At 48.5% G+C, this 20,811-nt stretch overlaps 1 protein-coding gene across 1 annotated transcript in view; it reads left to right on the top strand.

Moving 5' to 3' along the window:
* Positions 1-10,608: 10,608 nt before the first annotated feature.
* Positions 10,609-20,811, top strand: part of NME9 (NME/NM23 family member 9) — a 51,481-nt gene continuing 41,278 nt past the window's right edge. The window contains exons 1-2 of the mRNA XM_040439661.1: positions 10,609-10,697; positions 14,352-14,409. Of these exons, the coding sequence (XP_040295595.1) occupies positions 10,665-10,697; positions 14,352-14,409 (91 nt within the window). The 5' untranslated portion in view covers positions 10,609-10,664. The remainder of the gene's footprint in view (positions 10,698-14,351; positions 14,410-20,811) is intronic.

Here is a 20,811-nt window from a genome sequence, read left to right as displayed (position 1 = left end):
ATGGGGGGGTGGCTGCTGCTGTGTGGGATTGTATGATGGGGGGGGCTGCCATGGGGGGGGGACTATGGTGTGGGATCTTATGATGGGGCTGCCATGTGGGATGGGGGGCTACGGTGTGAGATTGTATGATGGGGGGGGGCTGCCATGGGGGGGACTATGGTGTGGGATGGGGGGCTACGGTGTGGGATTGTATGATGGGGGGGCTACAGTGTGGGATTGTATGATGGGGGGCTACAGTGTGGGATTGTATGATGGGGGGGCTACAGTGTGGGATTGTATGATGGGGGGGCTACAGTGTGGGATTGTATGATGGGGGGGCTACAGTGTGGGATTGTATGATGGGGGGGCTACAGTGTGGGATTGTATGATGGGGGGGGCTACAGTGTGGGATTGTATGATGGGGGGGGGCTACAGTGTGGGATTGTATGATGGGGGGGGGGGGGGCTACAGTGTGGGATTGTATGATGGGGGGGCTGCCGTGTGGGATTGTATGATGGGGGGGCTGCCGTGTGGGATTGTATGATGGGGGGGCTGCCGTGTGGGATTGTATGATGGGGGGGGGCTACAGTGTGGGATTGTATGATGGGGCTACAGTGTGGGATTGTATGATGGGGGGGCTGCCGTGTGGGATTGTATGATGGGGGGGCTGCCGTGTGGGATTGTATGATGGGGGGGCTGCCGTGTGGGATTGTATGATGGGGGGGCTGCCGTGTGGGATTGTATGATGGGGGGGCTGCCGTGTGGGATTGTATGATGGGGGGGCTGCCGTGTGGGATTGTATGATGGGGGGGCTGCCGTGTGGGATTGTATGATGGGGGGGCTGCTGTGTGGGATTGTATGATGGGGGGGCTGCCGTGTGGGATTGTATGATGGGGGGGCTGCCGTGTGGGATTGTATGATGGGGGGGCTGCCGTGTGGGATTGTATGATGGGGGGGCTGCCGTGTGGGATTGTATGATGGGGGGGCTGCCGTGTGGGATTGTATGATGGGGGGGCTGCCGTGTGGGATTGTATGATGGGGGGGCTGCCGTGTGGGATTGTATGATGGGGGGGCTGCCGTGTGGGATTGTATGATGGGGGGGCTGCCGTGTGGGATTGTATGATGGGGGGGGGGGGGGCTGCCGTGTGGGATTGTATGATGGGGGGGGAACTGCCGTGTGAGATGTATGATGGGGGGGCTGCCATGTGGGATATGGGGGGGACTGCTGTGTGAGATTGTATGATGGGGGGGCTGCCATGTGGGATGGGGGGGGACTACGGTGTGAGATTGTATTATGGGGGGCTGCCGTGTGGGATTGTATTCTTGGGGGGGGTTGTGTAATGTATGCGGGGGGGCCCCGTATAATATTGTATGCAGGGGGGGTGGTCCCGTATAATATTGTATGCAGGGGGGGTGGTCCCGTATAATATTGTATGCAGGGGGGGGCCCAGTATATTATTGTATGCAGGGGGGGGGCATTGTAATATTGGATGCAGGGGGGTTGCTGTGTGATTTGGTATGTGGGGGGGGGGGGGGGCAGTGTAATTTTGTTTGCGGGCTGCTATCTGGGGGGCCACGTTGTATGTCACATGTTTTACTAAATAGAACAGGTTTTCATCTTCTCCGCACCCGATATTTATTCTTATATATTTTCTACTGTACAAGTCGAAGTGAAAGCTGCAGGTTTTACTGTTTTTAATAAAAACTTATTGTTGAACCCAAAAAAATGTATTCTATATTTTTATGTTCATTTCTCTATTTTTTTTATTGCAGTTCTTCTGTATTCTCGGCGCTTGTAGCTGTGCATAGAGACGGACGCAGACGTAAATAATGGTCAGTGTTGAGTGAAGCTTCAGATGCTTCATTCAAAACTTGGGAATAATACTGTACAGTGATTTGTCTCTGTACAGTCTAAGGCTACATTCACACGTCCGTGGTGTGTTGCGGACCCGCAACACACCAGCCCGTCACCCCCATAGAAATGCCTATTCTTGTCCGCAAGCTGCGGACAAGAATAGGACATGCTCTACTGCGGAGCTGCGGACCCAAAATCGGGGCCGCGCTCTGCAATTGCGGCTGCAGACAGCACACTGTGTGCTGTCCGCATCCATTCCGTCCCCATAGAGAATGAATAGGTCCGCACCCATTCCGCAAAATTGCGGAAAGGATGCGGACCCATTTTGCGGACGTGTGAATGGAGCCTTACAATGTATGGGCTCCTCGGAGCCGAAGTAAGTTATTCACGAAGTTGCGCGAGACACTACTGAATAACTCAGGTAGTTGATTTTTAAAGTGGAAAAACACTTTAAAACTTTAATCAGAACTCTGCTTCGGTTCAGAGGTTCTAGAATGGACTGAAGCCGAGTTCGGTTTCAAGTTTTAAAGTGTTTTTCGACTTAAAAAATCAACTACCTGAGTTATTCAGTGGTGTCTCTCGCAACTTCATGAATAACTAACTTCGGCTCCTCGGAGCCCATACATTCTAAGACTACGTAGATTAAAGGGTTTCTATCACTTGGTATGACATAATTAGCTGTCAGACACTAGCGATCCGCTAGTGTCTGCTCTGGCCAACCATCCTACTATAATCACTTGTGGGGCAGCGGTTTTGCTAAAAAACGAACTTTTATAAATATGCTAATGAGCCTCTAGGTGCTATGTGGGCGTCATTAGCACCTAGAGGCTCCGTCTACCTTCATACACAGCCGCCGCCCAGCGCGTCCCTCCAGCCCGCCCATGTCCTCCTCCGTGTGACGCAGCGGACGAGTTCTCGCGCATGCGCCGTGCGCGGCTGTATTCGGCGCATTTGAGATGTGAGCTCGGAGCGGTCAGACATTCAATGTGCATGCGCCGAATACATCCGCGCATGCGCATTGAATGTCTGACCGCTCCGAGCTCAGACATCTCAAATGCGCCGAATACAGCCGCGCACGGCGCATGCGCGAGAATTCGGCCGCTGCGTCACACGGAGGAGGACATGGGCGGGCTGGAGGCACGCGCTGGGCGGCGGCTGTGTATGAAGGTAGACGGAGCCTCTAGGTGCTAATGACGCCCACATAGCACCTAGAGGCTCATTAGCATATTTATAAAAGTTCGTTTTTTAGCAAAACCGCTGCCCCACAAGTGATTATAGTAGGATGGTTGGCCAGAGCAGACACTAGCGGATCGCTAGTGTCTGACAGCTAATTATGTCATACCAAGTGATAGAAACCCTTTAATCACTGTACAGTATTAATCCGAAGTTTTAAACGAAGCGACTTCGGATGAAGCCTCCAACGCTCACTGCACTTGACACCAACAATGGCCTAACAGATGCACACATTACACCGCCCCACGGATCTGTGAGGAGCAGCATTTACCGCTACAAGGGGACTCCCTGTACAATGCTTTAACCCCTTTGTGACCACCCAACGTAAATATACAGTCCTGATCAAAAGATCACTTGAAAAATGGCAAAAAATCCTATGTATCATGGCTGGATCTTAACAAGGTTCCAAGTGGAGCTTCAACATGCAACAAGAAGAAATGGGAGGGAGACAAAACATTATATGAGCATTTAATTTAATGAAAACAATGAATAAACTGAAACAGGCTGTTTTTCAGCTGATCAAAAGTTTAGGACCACACCTCCAAAAAAAAAACTAACCCCCCCCCCCCCCCCCCCCCCCAAAAAAAAACAGAAATCCAACCTCCAAACATGAGCTCAGTAATGAGTAGCTCCGCCGTTATTGTTTCGGCATGTGCTTGATGCAAGCGTTTCCATGAGGTGAGTGGGAACATTTCTCCAAGTGGTGACGAAGGCCATCTACTGTCTGGAACTGTTGTCCCTTTTTGTAAACTTCCCTTGCCATCCATCCCCAAAGGTTCTCAATTGGATTTAGATCAGGGGAACACGCAGGATGGGCCAAAAGAGTGATGTTCTTCTCCTGGAAGAAGTCCCTTGTCCTGCGGGCATTGTGTACTGTAGGGTTGTCCTGTTACCACACAGATGAGGGCCCTCAGCCATGAGGAATGCTCTCTGCAACATCTGGACATAGCCAGCGGCCGTTTGACGCCCCTGACTTCCTGAAGCCGTTCACTTCGGCGCAGTGAGTGAAGGCCGCTCTCCTGATGCCGGCTTCCTCACTGTGACGTATCCGGCGCAGTGAGGAATCCAGCACCAGGATTGCATCATTCACTCACTGCGCCGAAGACAGAAGTGAACGGCGCGGGATTTCGTCAACGATGCGGTGGACTATGCCATCAATCAAGCGGGGCGGGCAGAACACTGGACCTGGGCGGGATAATGGGTGAGTGGACGGAGCCTCTAGTTGCTGATTTTACGCCCACATAGCACCTAGAGGCTCATTAGCATATAATAAAAGTGCTTTTTTTTTTACAAAAACGGCTGCAGGGACTAATGTTAGAAACATACTGTTATGTAGTGCTGACATTGGCGCATCGCTATATCAGTCAGCTACATAACAGTATTTCTGGTGGTAGAAGCCCTTTAAGAAGTTCCAAATGACTGTCTTACTGCGTCCCACCTCAGCAGCGATGGCGCGCTGTGAGACCCTGCTTATGCAGTTCAACAACCCGACCACGTTCAAAAAGGGAGAGGTTTTTTTGCCTTTGTCATCACAACGTGTGACTACCTGACAGAAAATGACAATGAATCCACATCTTTGCACAGATTTGGCCTTTTACAGGCATATGGTCCTAAACTTTGGATCAGCTGAAAAACAGCCTGTTTCAGTTTTATTTTCAATTAATTGAATGCTCAAAAAATGTTTTGTCTCACTCCCATTTCTTCTTGTTGCATGTTGAAGCTCTACTTGGAACCTTGTTAAGATCCAGCCATGATACATAGGATTTCTGATCAGGACTGTACCTCGGTGGGTGGGTATTTAAATATGGCAGCCGCTCTCAAGCACCATAGCTGCTGGGTGCTGTTTTAACCCCTTAAGGACCCATGACGTACATGTATGTCATATCTTGATGGGACTTAAAGACCCATGACGTACATGTACTTCATGAGGTCTGGGGGAAGATCGGGGTGGAATCGCTGCACCGTGGCTGCTCTTACCGGTAGGCAGCTATGCCGGGAAAGAGCAGCATGGTGCCGATCCACTCCCCTGCAGCTCCAAGCGCTGCGATTGGATGATCAATGTGTCGGTCACATCGCAGCACAGGAAGCTGTCAGCAGCTGCGGGGAGGGTCGGGAGGAGGTCAGGTGACAGTGGCTGGTGCTGAGCTGGTCAGCACCGGTCACATCCAAGGTGAGGCAGGGGACACCAGTGTTTTGGGTCCCCTGCCAGCGCTGCGGTTATCTAAAACAACGCTCCAGCCAATGGCAGCGCTATAGCTGCACAGGAAGAGGCAGAACGTCCCTGCATGCAGCCATTCTAGCTGGTGACTGCTTGCAGAGAGGTTCTGTGCTGCTGTGGCTTGCTGGGACTTGTGCTGCACCACCACTACGAATTTAACTCCTTTGCATGCTGAAAAGAAGAAAGAACAACAACATCTGGAATAGCTGCACAATTTTTTATTTTTTCATTTGCAGCTGTTCCAGATCCCTTTTGTTTCTGTCCCCCCCCCCCCCCCATCCTTTTTTTTTTACGGACACCATTTGGTCCGTGCACTTTTTTTGGTATTTTATTTAATTTTTTAACCATTTTCCAGCTCTGCATCACTTTTTCTGTGTGCGAGCTGTGACTGCCAAGTGCTTTTCAGTGCATATCTCCCTGATCAGCACCTGCGGATTATTTGTGCAGATTTTTTTGTAAATTTTTTTCATATTTTATTTTTTTGGGTTAAAAAAGAACTGGTAGTTAGGGCTTTATATAAATATATATAGAGTTATATATTTATATATATAATAGATATAAGTAACATTTTTAGCCAATGTAGTAATGTTTTATATGATCTGTGGTGCTCTGCAGCACGCACAATCAGTAGTGTGCTCAGTAGCATCTGCACATTTGAGTTTTTTTTTCCACATTTGTGTGTGAAAAAATAACTGCAGTTAGTGGTAGTTAGTTAGATTTATCTATCTATCTATCTCAATTTCAGTTAGTGTCAGTTTAGATTTCAGCATGAACGCACCATCTGCGTACGTGCCTTTTGCAACCACTGAGCACCGATCAGTAGTGTCCATTATTGATCGCGACTGCTCAGTTTGCGCTACAAGTAATTATTTTTTTTTTGCAGAAAATGTTTTGTTTTTTTTTAGAACTTTTCTTCTAATTTGAAATTTATTACAAGCCCCTTCACGTGTGAAAACACTACATACACTCCCCACACTAAATAAAGGTTTACACGTTTCACACGTCACACCCCAATAAAATAAAAATGTCCCATTCATCCCAACGACTATACTCAGCTGAAGAGGCACACGCCATGCTTGCCTCCGATACAGAGTCTGCCAGTGAGGGAGAAGAGGTTGCCACTTTCCTCTACTCCCTCATCATCATCCGCTGATGAGGGACCCTTTAGAACAGGCATGCTCAACCTGTGGCCCTCCAGCTGTTGTAAAACTACAACTCCCACAATGCCCTGCTGTAGACTGTTCGGGCTTGCTGGGAGTTGTAGTTTTTCAACAGTTGGAGGGCCGCAGGTTGAGCATGCCTGCTTTAGAAGGTGCCACAGGGTAGCAGCGGAGGCAGCCCCCCCCAGAGTGAGCCCACATGGACCCCACCCCCTGACGATTATCAGCCCCAAATTCTGGAGTTCATGGGTCACTCAGGATTTCTGATAGATTGTGCGGACTTCACTGAGCTTTTTTTTTCAAAATCTTCTCTGAAGATTTTGTAAATCTAATGGTGGCCCAAACCAACTTATACGCCCAACAATTCATTGCTCAGAAACCTAGTTCGCTATACGCTAGACCCCTAGGTTGGACCCCAGTAGATGCAGCAGAGATGATGAAGTTTTGGGGACTCGTGCTGCATATGGGCGTAGTAAAGAAGCCAAACGTCAGACAATATTGGAATTCTGACATTTTCTACCAGACTCCAATTTACAGTCAGACCATGAACCGGAAGCGGTTTAAAGGGTTTCTATCACTTTGTTTCACCTATTTAGCTTTCAGACACTAGCGATCCGCTAGTGTCTGCTCTATCTAACCATCCTAATATAAGAGCTTATTGTCCTGCCGTTTAGCTAAAAAAATAACTTATATAGATATGCAAATGAGCCTCTAGGTGCTATGGGGGCGTGATTAGCACCTAGAGGCTGCGTCTACCTTAACAAACTGCCGCCGCCCAGCGCGTCCCTCCAGCCCGCCCATCTCCAGCTGAAGCGATCCTCTCCGTGCGCGTCTCTGTTCTGCGCATGCGCAGTGAATGTCTGATGCTTCCCTGCTCAGACATCTCCACTGCGCCTGTTCCTCGGAGCACTATGACGTCATCGGCGCAGGCGCAGTGGAGATGTCTGAGCAGGGAAGCGATCAGACATTCACTGCGCATGCGCCGAATACGAGGAGCATCGCATTCCGGAGGAGATGGGCGGGCTGGAGGGACGCGCTGGGCGGCGGCAGTTTGTTAAGGTAGACGGAGCCTCTAGGTGCTAATCACGCCCCCATAGCACCTAGAGGCTCATTTGCATATCTATATAAGTTATTTTTTTAGCTAAACGGCAGGACAATAAGCTCTTATATTAGGATGGTTAGATAAAGCAGACACTAGCGGATCGCTAGTGTCTGAAAGCTAAATAGGTGAAACGAAGTGATAGAAACCCTTTAAATGGCAGCAAAAATCCATGTCTGCCAATTCAGGCCTGCAAAAACCATATTTTGCACTTTGCCTGTAGAGGCCTGCTGTGCGCCAATACAGCAGTCTACGAGCACATATGGGGTGTTCGCAAAATGGGGAACATATACTGGGGTGCATTTTCTCCTTTAACCCCTTGTGTAAGTGAAAAATTGGGGTCTGCTAGTAATTTTTCATTTTTACAAACGTGTGCTTCGAAATCCTCTCTAGTATTTCTGCCTTCTGTGAGACTCCTGTTTGGTAAAAAGTACCCTTTCCACCACTTAAAATGTTTGTACGGGGATGTATATTCTGGAATGGGGTCACTTTTAGGGGTTTCCACTCTAGGGCCACCTCTGGGTGTCTTCATATGCGACATAGCTCCCAATTACCATTCCAGCTAAATCCTCTCCTAACCGCCATATGGTGCTCCTTCCACTCTGAAGCCTGCCGTGCGGCCATACATCATGTGGGGTGCATTTTGTCCTGTTACCCCTTGTGAAAGTGAAAAATGTGTGTGTAAAGCAACTGTTTCTGGAAAAAATTGTGTGTGGTAGACAGAGGTAGATTTGGTTAGCAAATGTTTGGCAAAAGAAAATCATTTCTAGGTTCGTCCACTAGTAACATGTCCACTCCTGCCGGCACTGCAAACCCACCACAGCCAGACATCATCTCCTGCACCTTGTCCGTCATGTTCCACACCGTCACTGCTACAACCAACTGCTTCTTCAACTGCAAGGCCAGACATCTTCTGCACCTGTATTGCCGTCTGGTGTATGGGAAATAGACCGTTCACTGTGAGCAGGCTAAACTCCATGTCTGAAGAGGACCTCACCAGCAGGAGAACCTCTCTATAACACATAGAAAAGGTCCGTCTGGTGTATGGGAAATAGACCGTTCACTGTGAGCAGGCTAAACTCCATGTCTGAAGAGGACCTCACCAGCAGGAGAACCTCTCTGTATATAACACATAGAAAAGGTCCGTCTGGTGTATGGGAAATAGACAGTTCACTGTGAGCAGAAAAAACCCCATACCTGAAGAGGACCTCATCAGCAGGAGAATCTCTCTGTAGATAACACATAGAAAAGGTCCGTCTGGTGTATGGGAAATAGACAGTTCACTGTGAGCAGAATAAACTCCATACCTGAAGAGGACCTCACCAGCAGGAGGACACCTCTGTATATAACACATAGAAAAGGTCCGTCTGGGGTATGGGAAATAGACCGTTCACTGTGAGCAGGCTAAACTCCATGTCTGAAGAGGACCTCACCAGCAGGAGAACCTCTCTATATATAACACATAGAAAAGGTCCGTCTGGGGTATGGGAAATAGACATTACACTGTGAGCAGGCTAAACTCCATACCTGAAGAGGACCTCACCAGCAGGAGAACTTCTCTGTATATAACACATAGAAAAGGTCCGTCTGGTGTATGGGAAATAGACAGTTCACTGTGAGCAGGCTAAACTCCATACCTGAAGAAGACCTCATCAGCAGGAGAACCTCTCTGTAGATAACACATAGAAAAGGTCCGTCTGGTGTATGGGAAATAGACAGTTCACTGTGAGCAGGCTAAACTCCATGTCTGAAGAGGACCTCACCAGCAGGAGATCTGATGGGGCCACATGCTGAGCTTTCCGTTGACCATGATGACGGTGAGGTCACAGGTTACCGGCAGAGTATTGCAATCTGAATACTTTGATGGGAACATTTCACAGATAACTCTTGATGAGTAGAAAATTTGAGCCGATACTTTAGTTTTCTCGGACACTGGACGGCGGACATTTCTCCGTGATTAGAGCCTCCTCTGCAGCATCATCTGAGCTCAGACCCTGTTCTCACAGGACTCGGGGTGAAGTGCGTCCATGATACGGATTCATGTTTTATGGCGATATTAAACAGTTAGGCCCCCTGCACACAAACGTTTTTTGTTTCCGTTTGGCAGAACGCTTTTTCAATTCCATATATGGAACCATTCATTTCAATGGGTCCGCAAAAAAACGGAATGTACTCCGTATGCATTCAGTTTCCGTTTTTCAGTTCAAAGATAGAACAGGTCATATTATTGCCCGCAAATCATGTCCCGTGGCTCCATTCAAGTCAATGGGGCTGTAAAATGAATGGATACAGAATGTATCCGTATGTTTTCCGTATTTGTTCAATTTTTTTGCGGAACCGTCTATTGAAAATGTTATGCCCAGCCGAATTTTAGAATGTAATTACTGTATATGCCTTGTTTCCGTTTCCGTTCCTCAAAAAACGCAAACCAAATGGAAAAACGGAACGGAAGCTGAGACAGTACTGAAACAAAAAAAAAGTAAAAACGGATCCTTTTAAAACGGACCGCAAAACCATCCGGTCCTCTGCAGGAGGCCTTATAAGGATTAAAAATAAAAAAGAGATTTTCTACCATTCATCTGTTCATCTTTATTTGGCAAAATTAATTGTAATGGATCACATACCACAAAGGGTTAAGAAGGTCCTTACGGAGTATGGAGTTTAGCCAATTCACTTTGAATCTGCTAAATCCCATCATAGTTCCGGACCTGACCACCAGGGGGCTGAGAGGTCCGTACCGTGTATGGAGTTTAGCCAAATCACTGTGAGCTGGCTAAACACTAGCTCTGTTCCGGACCCGTCCACTAGGGGGCTAAGAGGTCCGTACCGTGTCTGGAGTTTAGACAGCTCTTAGAGACCTGGCTATTTCCCATACTGCAAAAGGACCAGGTCCGTTTGGTGTCTGGAGTTTAGACACAACCCTGCAGCTAGTGGAGGGAAACGGCTTGGCTGTCTCAGGTCCCGCCTCTGCTTCTCTGCCATTGGCTGCGCAACACGTCCATCCAGAGTAAGGGGTTTGGACACGCCCCTTGCTTGTATTGTCATGGAGACCAGAGGACAGCGTTGTTTCTCCTAGGAGACGCCGAGCTGAGCCCGAGACCCGTATGTCCTGCGGTAGACATGGCCGGCAAGAAGAAAGACATCGTTCTGCAGGTGAGACAGGACCTCCTGCGGCATTACACTGAGCAATATTCCATCATTGGCATAGCACTCCATACCACTGTATTTGCAATCCGTATATGGGCCGGATTTTATGTGCCGGAATCTGTGGGTACATTCACACTAGCGTTATTCTTTTCCGGTATTGAATTCCGTCACAGGGGCTCAATACCGGAAATAAACGCATTCTGAATGGAGAGCATTCCGTTCAGGATGCATCAGTTCAGTCCCTCTTACGTTTTTTTTGGACGGAGAAAATACCGCAGCATGCTGCAGTATTTTCTCCGGCCAAAATCCCAGAACACTTGAAATGTATTAATGCCAGATCCGGTACCCAGTGTTCTGCAAAACCGGATCCGGCTTTCCGGTCTGCGCATGTGCAGATTTTTAAAAATGCAAAAATAAATAAATACCGGATCTGTTTTTCCAGATGACACCGGAGAGACGGATCCGGAATTTCAATGCATTTGTCAGACAGATCCGCACCCGGATCCGTCTACAAATGATATCCGTTTGCATACAGATTTCCGGATCCAGCAGGCAGTTCCGGCAACTTAAGGCTACTTTCACACTCGCGTTTTGTCTTTCCGTTGGTGAGATCCGTTCAGAGCTTTCACAAGCGGTCCAAAACGGATCAGTTTTGCCCTAATGCATTCTGAATGGAAAAGGATCCGCTAAGAATGCATCAGTTTGCCTCCGTTCTGTCACCATTCCCCTCTGGAGGCTGCCTGCAGCATTTTTCTGTCCGTCCTGGGATGCGGAGCGAGACGGGTCCTGACACACAATGTAAGTCAATGGGGACGGATCCGTTTTCTCTGACACAATAGAAAACGGATCCGTCACCCATTGACTTTCAATGGTGTTCAAGACGGATCCGCCATGGCTATAGAAGAGATAATACATGACGGGTGCATGCGGTTGTATTATTGTAACAGAAGCTTTTTTGCAGATCCATGACGGATCCGCAAAAAAAGCTAGTGTGAAAGTAGCCTAACGTTAAAGGGGTTATCCAAACCCTATTATGACCCCGCTAATGCCTGGGCCCCTCCTATAGATGATACTTACCCGTGTCACTCCTGCTCCCCGCTCGTCCCTGTCGCAGCCTGCTATTGGATAATCCCTTTAATGAACAGAGCTTCCAAATGCGCACATTACAGTCTATGGGAGTTTATAAAAAATGCAGAGAGGAAAGAATACGCATGTAAATCTGTATGAAATCCTGAAGCAATACTGATGACAATCTGGATGATAGATTATCCAGAGGGGGGAGGCCAATAGCAGGCGGTGACGGGAACGAGCCTTCCTAGCATCGCGGGTGACACTAGGGAGGCTTGTCCCCATCACCGCCTGCTATTGGCTGGTCGCACCTGATGCCGGATGTTTTTATCTGCGCAACGGGGAGATGCAGCAGCGGCCGTGCGGGCGTAAGAAGCAACGTGAGGTAAGTACATTGTGTGTGTGTGAGGGGCCCGAGCATATGGGGGAGGGGAGAGGGCACTTCAGGGGTCGGATAACCCCTTTAAGGGTACATTCACACCACTGTACGTGTTTAGCAGTCAACAAATAGCGTTTCTTTAAAACATGGACACCGGCCGTGTGCGTTCCGCAAAATACAGAATGCATGCGGCCAGCCCTATGGTAGAAATGCCTATTCTTGTCTGCAATTGCCTGCGATCTTTTTTTGCATGGCCGCATAATGGACGTGCGAATGCGGACAGTACACAGTGTGCTGTCCGGAAGTTTTGCGGCCCCATTGAGATAAATGGGTCCGCATCCGGTCCGCAAAATTGTAGAACAGATGCGGACCCATAAATTCGGTCTTGTAAATGTACTCTAATACAGACGGTGACCACCCCTTCACCCCCACACAGTCAGATTGAGTCACAACCGTTACATGGGTGGCCCTTGCCAAGAGCTATCTCACCTCTTGGCATATTATTATCACTCTCCATGCACAGCTGGTCTCCTTAGACAGAGGGATTCATCTTGAAAAAATAAGGGTCATGTAACCTACTTTTTCCCACTTTAACCCATTTTAACTTTCTAATGTACTTTATTTACTGCAATGTCTGCATTATGAGACCTAAAGTCCAATCACGTCCACTGCTCCACACTGCGCTTCCACCATCAGGTCCATCACTGAGCTCTTCTCTCTTTTCCGATCCAAGCAGAGACACTGTGCATGTCACCTCCGGACTCTTGTGTCAGTGGATGGTAACATAATCCAGTCCCCAGTCTTGACACGTGCACATAAGAAAGGCTTTATAGCACTGCATGCGCCTGCACAAGCGCCAGGACTTGGGGATGACCCATGCCAAGCAGTTAGCTGGTGATGGCTTAGTGTCTCAAACTAGAAGAGCAATTGACATGACGAGCGCTGTGTGGAGTAGTGGACGTAGCTTGATAAAGACCTGTGGGTCGAAACGTTGCTATTTTTTCGATGCTAATAAATACAAGATTGGATTTAAGGCTACTTTCACACTAGCGTTCTGCTGTCCGCTCGTGAGCTCCGTTTGAAGGGGCTCACGAGCGGAGCAGAACGCTTCCGTCCAGCCCTGATGCAGTCTGAATGGATGCGGATCCGCTCAGACTGCATCAGTCTGGCGGCGTTCAGCCTCCGCTCCGCTCGCCTCCGCACGGCCAGGCGGACAGCTGAACGCTGCTTGCAGCGTTCGGGTGTCCGCCTGGCCGTGCGGAGGCGTGCGGATCCGTCCAGACTTACAATGTAAGTCAATGGGAACGGATCCGCTTGAAGATGACACCATATGGCTCAATCTTCAAGCGGATCCGTCCCCCATTGACTTTACATTGAAAGTCTGAACGGATCCGCTCAGGCTACTTTCGCACTTAGAAATTTTTCTAAGTTATTAATGCAGACGGATCCGTACTGAACGGAGCCTCCGTCTGCATTAATATGATCGGATCCGTTCAGAACGGATCCGATCAAGCGCAAGTGTGAAAGTAGCCTAAGAAAAGCTGTGGGCAACGCGGGTCTCATTACTCTAAGGGTCCATTCACACGTCCGCAAGTGTTTTGCAGTCTGGAAATTGCGGATCCGCAAAACATGGACTCCGACTATGTACATTCTGCATTTTGCAGACCGCACAAGGCCGACGCTATGATAGAAATGCCTATTCTTTCCCGTGGCTGTGGACAAGAATAGGACATGCTCTATATTTTTGGCGGGGCCGTGAAACGGAACTATGGATGCGGACAGGCCCTTTAAGGAGAGTCAATGCCTCCTGGTAGGTGGGCGCTCATTGACTTCTATGAGCACCATGTCAGCCAGCGTAAAAGGGGAGTAAAAGACCGGCGTAAAAGAAAAAAAAACGGTCTTTGTAAATGACCCCCAATGAGTTTTATTTGTAGTTCTCTCCTAGTTGAGAGAAGGACTGTTCCAGACATAAGTAAGAGTTCCAGAGACCTCCAAATGATATACCAGACTCCAAAAGGAGGGTGAGGGGTCTACATGGTGGATGAGTGCCTGGAGTTTTGCACTATAATTTGTGTAAGACAGACCAAGCCCGCCGGACAAGGCGCGCCAGGGACTTATGCACGGAGCTATGGCTTCTACATCATGTTTCTCTAATCAGTATGCTATCATGTGACCATATTAGTAATAGTAACATCCATTTTTGCAATTTTCAGATAACCATAAATAATCAGGAACAATGGGAAGAGGTGCTGTCATCCAAAGGACTTCTAGGTAAGATGGAGAGAATACACATTTTAGAAAATCCTCTTTGTTGTTTTCAGAAGTGCTAAACGGAAAAATGATGCCATGTGCCATGTCACAAGCGCTGTATTTTTGGCAAACTTTGTCTATTCACCGTAAAAGACAAAGATACAGAGGTGCAGGCTGTAATGACTATGATCCGACAGCCGGCCCTAGATCTCGGAGCACGCACAGAGAAAAGAGCGATGAGACGCTGATCTGTACCAGATTTCAGTAGTTACAATCATGGGAAACCTGGAGATTTTTACTGTCAGCCCTTTGGCCTTGGAGACTAAGGGTAGGTTCACACTTGCGTTAAACGGGTCCGGCAGGCTGTTCCGGCAGAGAGACAGCCTGTTGGAGATCATTGGCTCCAACCTAGCTGGATACTGCCTTTCACCTCTGGATACTGCCTTTCACCGCTAGACCCCATTGATTATAATGGGATCCGGCCACTTTACAGCAAAAACTGTTGCATACACTCATGCTGGAAAGCGACCCAATCCCATTATAGTCAATGGGGTCTGTCGGTGAACGGCAGTATCAGGCTAGGCCAGATCCAGTGAGCTCCAGCAGGCTGTTCTTCGCCAGAACAGCCTGCCATATTTGTTTAAGGCAAGCGTGAACCTACCCTTAAAGGGGCAGATGAAGGCATAGCTGTAATTCATTCTGGTCCATTGCCGAGCCTCGAGATATTAAGAGTACCCAGTCACTCTCAGATACTTAGAGTCTCTGGACAGTTATTGAACACTAAGTGTACTTTCACACTTGCGGCAGGCAGTTCCGTCGCCAGCAATCTGGACGCAAACTGATGGCATTTGTCATCTGGATTCGTCTGACAAATGCATTGAAATACCGGATCCATCTCTCCGGTGTCATCTGGAAAAACGGATCCGGTATTAATTTTTTTTTTGCATTTTTAAAGGTCTGCGCATGCGCAGACTGGAGAGCCGGATCCGTTTTGCCGGAACACTTAATGCCAGATCCGGCACTAATACACTTCAATGTAAATTAATGCCGGATCCGGCATTCCGGCAAGTGTTCAGTAATTTTGGCCGGAGAGAAAACTGCAGCATGATGCAGTATTTTCTCCGTCCAAAAAACGTAAGAGGGACTGAACTGATGCATCCTGAACGGATTGCTCTCCATTCAGAATTAGAGATGGCCCGAACTATCCGACGGCGAACAGTTCCCGGCGAACATAGCTTGTTCGCGTTCGCCTCTGCCGGGCGAACACATGCGATGTTCGGTCCGCCCCCTATACATCATCATTGAGCAAACTTTGACCCTGTATCTCACAGTCAGCAGACACATTCCAGCCAATCAGCAGCATACCCTCCCTCCCAGACCCTCCCACCTCCTGCACAGCATCCATTTTAGATTCATTCTGAAGCTGCAGTCTTAGTGAGAGGAGGGAGACTGTAACTGCTGCTGATTTAATTGGGAAATCGATAGCTAGGCTAGTGAATTCAGTGTCCACTCCAGTCCTGAAAGACTCATCTGATCTCTGCTGTAAGGACAGCGTCCTGACAGCACCCCAAAAAGCCCTTTTTAGGGCTGCAACATTAGTCTGCTTTTTTTTTTTCCTTTATATACATATTGCAGTTGCCTGGCCTGCCTGTGTGTGAGGAGCTGCAGGCCCACAGACTGTAGTGTGCCCACTGCCAGTGCTCACCCCTGTCATTCCGTGTGGCACAGGACTTTGCTTAAAAAAAGGCACTTAATTTTTACACTTTAATCTAAGGTTAGTTGCCTGCCAGTGTGTGTCAGGCTGACTTCCACTGACTGTAGTGTGCCCACTGCCAGTGCCCACCACTCATACCGGCTGGCACAGGACTTTGCATAAAAAAGGCATTTAATTTTTACACTTTAGTGTAATTTCAGCTGCTTGCCTGCTGCTAGTGTGTGTCAGGCCGACTTCAACTGACTGTAGTGTGCCCACTGCCAGTGCCCACCCCTGTCATCCCGTGTGGCACAGGACTTTGCTTAAAAAAAAGGCACTTCATTTTTACACTTTAATCTAAGGTTAGTTGCCTGCCAGTGTGTGTCAGGCCGACTTCAACTGACTGTAGTGTGCCCACTGCCAGTGCCCACCCCTGTCATCCCGAGTGGCACAGGACTTTGCTTAAAAAATAGGCACTTAATTTTTACACTTTAATCTAAGGTTAGTTGCCTGCCAGTGTGTGTCAGGCTGACTTCCACTGACTGTAGTGTGCCCACTGCCAGTGCCCACCACTCATACCGGCTGGCACAGGACTTTGCTTAAAAAAGGCATTTAATTTTTACACTTTAATGTAATTTCAGCTGCTTGCCTGCTGCTAGTGTGTGTCAGGCCGACTTCAACTGACTGTAGTGTGCCCACTGCCAGTGCCCACCCCTGTCATACCGAGTGGCACAGGACTTTGCTTAAAAAATAGGCACTTAATTTTTACACTTTAATCTAAGGTTAGTTGCCTGCCAGTGTGTGTCAGGCTGACTTCCACTGACTGTAGTGTGCCCACTGCCAGTGCCCACCACTCATACCGGCTGGCACAGGACTTTGCTTAAAAAAGGCATTTAATTTTTACACTTTAATGTAATTTCAGCTGCTTGCCTGCTGCTAGTGTGTGTCAGGCCGACTTCAACTGACTGTAGTGTGCCCACTGCCAGTGCCCACCCCTGTCATACCGAGTGGCACAGGACTTTGCTTAAAAAATAGGCACTTAATTTTTACACTTTAATCTAAGGTTAGTTGCCTGCCAGTGTGTGTCAGGCTGACTTCCACTGACTGTAGTGTGCCCACTGCCAGTGCCCACCACTCATACCGGCTGGCACAGGACTTTGCTTAAAAAAGGCATTTAATTTTTACACTTTAATGTAATTTCAGCTGCTTGCCTGCTGCTAGTGTGTGTCAGGCCGACTTCAACTGACTGTAGTGTGCCCACTGCCAGTGCCCACCCCTGTCATACCGAGTGGCACAGGACTTTGCTTAAAAAATAGGCACTTAATTTTTACACTTTAATCTAAGGTTAGTTGCCTGCCAGTGTGTGTCAGGCTGACTTCCACTGACTGTAGTGTGCCCACTGCCAGTGCCCACCACTCATACCGGCTGGCACAGGACTTTGCATAAAAAAGGCATTTAATTTTTACACTTTAGTGTAATTTCAGCTGCTTGCCTGCTGCTAGTGTGTGTCAGGCCGACTTCAACTGACTGTAGTGTGCCCACTGCCAGTGCCCACCCCTGTCATACCGAGTGGCACAGGACTTTGCTTAAAAAATAGGCACTTAATTTTTACACTTTAATCTAAGGTTAGTTGCCTGCCAGTGTGTGTCAGGCTGACTTCCACTGACTGTAGTGTGCCCACTGCCAGTGCCCACCACTCATACCGGCTGGCACAGGACTTTGCTTAAAAAAGGCATTTAATTTTTACACTTTAATGTAATTTCAGCTGCTTGCCTGCTGCTAGTGTGTGTCAGGCCGACTTCAACTGACTGTAGTGTGCCCACTGCCAGTGCCAACCACTGATACCGGGTGGCACAGTAGCTTGCCGATAAATAAGGCATTTAATTTTTAGACAGTAGTCTAAATTCAGTTGCTTGCCTGCTGCCAGTGTGTGTCAGGCCCGCTTCCACTGACTGTAGTGTGCCCACTGCCAGTGCCAACCACTGATACCGGGTGGCACAGTAGCTTGCCGATAAATAAGGCATTTAATTTTTAGACAGTAGTCTAAATTCAGTTGCTTGCCTGCTGCCAGTGTGTGTCAGGCCCTCTTCCACTGACTGTAGTGTGCCCACTGCCAGTGCCAACCACTCATACCGGGTGGCACAGTAGCTTGCCGATAAATAAGGCATTTAATTTTTACACTTTAGTGTAATTTCAGTTGCTTGCCTGCTGCCAGTGTGTGTCAGGCCCGCTTCCACTGACTGTAGTGTGCCCACTGCCAGTGCCAACCACTGATACCGGGTGGCACAGTAGCTTGCCGATAAATAAGGCATTTAATTTTTAGACAGTAGTCTAAATTCAGTTGCTTGCCTGCTGCCAGTCAGTGTGTCAGGCCCTCTTCCACTGACTGTAGTGTGCCCACTGCCAGTGCCAACCACTCATACCGGGTGGCACAGTAGCTTGCCGATAAATAAGGCATTTAATTTTTACACTTTAGTGTAATTTCAGTTGCTTGCCTGCTGCCAGTGTGTGTCAGGCCCGCTTCTACTGACTGTAGTGTGCCCACTGCCAGTGCCAACCACTGATACCGGGTGGCACAGTAGCTTGCCGATAAATAAGGCATTTAATTTTTAGACAGTAGTCTAAATTCAGTTGCTTGCCTGCTGCCAGTGTGTGTCAGGCCCGCTTCCACTGACTGTAGTGTGCCCACTGCCAGTGCCAACCACTGATACCGGGTGGCACAGTAGCTTGTCGATAAATAAGGCATTTAATTTTTACACTTTAGTGTAATTTCAGTTGCTTGCCTGCTGCCAGTGTGTGTCAGGCCCGCTTCCACTGACTGTAGTGTGCCCACTGCCAGTGCCAACCACTGATACCGGGTGGCACAGTAGCTTGCCGATAAATAAGGCATTTAATTTTTAGACAGTAGTCTAAATTCAGTTGCTTGCCTGCTGCCAGTGTGTGTCAGGCCCGCTTCCACTGACTGTAGTGTGCCCACTGCCAGTGCCAACCACTGATACCGGGTGGCACAGTAGCTTGCCGATAAATAAGGCATTTAATTTTTAGACAGTAGTCTAAATTCAGTTGCTTGCCTGCTGCCAGTGTGTGTCAGGCCCTCTTCCACTGACTGTAGTGTGCCCACTGCCAGTGCCAACCACTGATACCGGGTGGCACAGTAGCTTGCCGATAAATAAGGCATTTAATTTTTAGACAGTAGTCTAAATTCAGTTGCTTGCCTGCTGCCAGTGTGTGTCAGGCCCGCTTCCACTGACTGTAGTGTGCCCACTGCCAGTGCCAACCACTGATACCGGGTGGCACAGTAGCTTGCCGATAAATAAGGCATTTAATTTTTAGACAGTAGTCTAAATTCAGTTGCTTGCCTGCTGCCAGTGTGTGTCAGGCCCTCTTCCACTGACTGTAGTGTGCCCACTGCCAGTGCCAACCACTCATACCGGGTGGCACAGTAGCTTGCCGATAAATAAGGCATTTAATTTTTACACTTTAGTGTAATTTCAGTTGCTTGCCTGCTGCCAGTGTGTGTCAGGCCCGCTTCTACTGACTGTAGTGTGCCCACTGCCAGTGCCAACCACTGATACCGGGTGGCACAGTAGCTTGCCGATAAATAAGGCATTTAATTTTTACACTTTAGTGTAATTTCAGTTGCTTGCCTGCTGCCAGTGTGTGTCAGGCCCGCTTCCACTGACTGTAGTGTGCCCACTGCCAGTGCCAACCACTGATACCGGGTGGCACAGTAGCTTGCCGATAAATAAGGCATTTAATTTTTAGACAGTAGTCTAAATTCAGTTGCTTGCCTGCTGCCAGTCAGTGTGTCAGGTCCTCTTCCACTGACTGTAGTGTGCCCACTGCCAGTGCCAACCACTCATACCGGGTGGCACAGTAGCTTGCCGATAAATAAGGCATTTAATTTTTACACTTTAGTGTAATTTCAGTTGCTTGCCTGCTGCCAGTGTGTGTCAGGCCCGCTTCTACTGACTGTAGTGTGCCCACTGCCAGTGCCAACCACTGATACCGGGTGGCACAGTAGCTTGCCGATAAATAAGGCATTTAATTTTTAGACAGTAGTCTAAATTCAGTTGCTTGCCTGCTGCCAGTGTGTGTCAGGCCCGCTTCCACTGACTGTAGTGTGCCCACTGCCAGTGCCAACCACTGATACCGGGTGGCACAGTAGCTTGTCGATAAATAAGGCATTTAATTTTTACACTTTAGTGTAATTTCAGTTGCTTGCCTGCTGCCAGTGTGTGTCAGGCCCGCTTCCACTGACTGTAGTGTGCCCACTGCCAGTGCCAACCACTGATACCGGGTGGCACAGTAGCTTGCCGATAAATAAGGCATTTAATTTTTAGACAGTAGTCTAAATTCAGTTGCTTGCCTGCTGCCAGTGTGTGTCAGGCCCTCTTCCACTGACTGTAGTGTGCCCACTGCCAGTGCCAACCATTCATACCGGGTGGCACAGTAGCTTGCCGATAAATAAGGCATTTAATTTTTACACTTTAGTGTAATTTCAGTTGCTTGCCTGCTGCCAGTGTGTGTCAGGCCCTCTTCCACTGACTGTAGTGTGCCCACTGCCAGTGCCAACCACTGATACCGGGTGGCACAGTAGCTTGCCGATAAATAAGGCATTTAATTTTTAGACAGTAGTCTAAATTCAGTTGCTTGCCTGCTGCCAGTGTGTGTCAGGCCCGCTTCCACTGACTGTAGTGTGCCCACTGCCAGTGCCAACCACTGATACC

The sequence above is a fragment of the Bufo bufo genome, chromosome 7 (genome assembly GCF_905171765.1).
Source record: "Bufo bufo chromosome 7, aBufBuf1.1, whole genome shotgun sequence".
Classification (NCBI taxonomy): domain Eukaryota; kingdom Metazoa; phylum Chordata; class Amphibia; order Anura; family Bufonidae; genus Bufo; species Bufo bufo.
The sequence above is the reverse complement of the archived record's forward strand: the minus strand, read 5'-3'. Positions and strand labels throughout refer to the sequence as shown.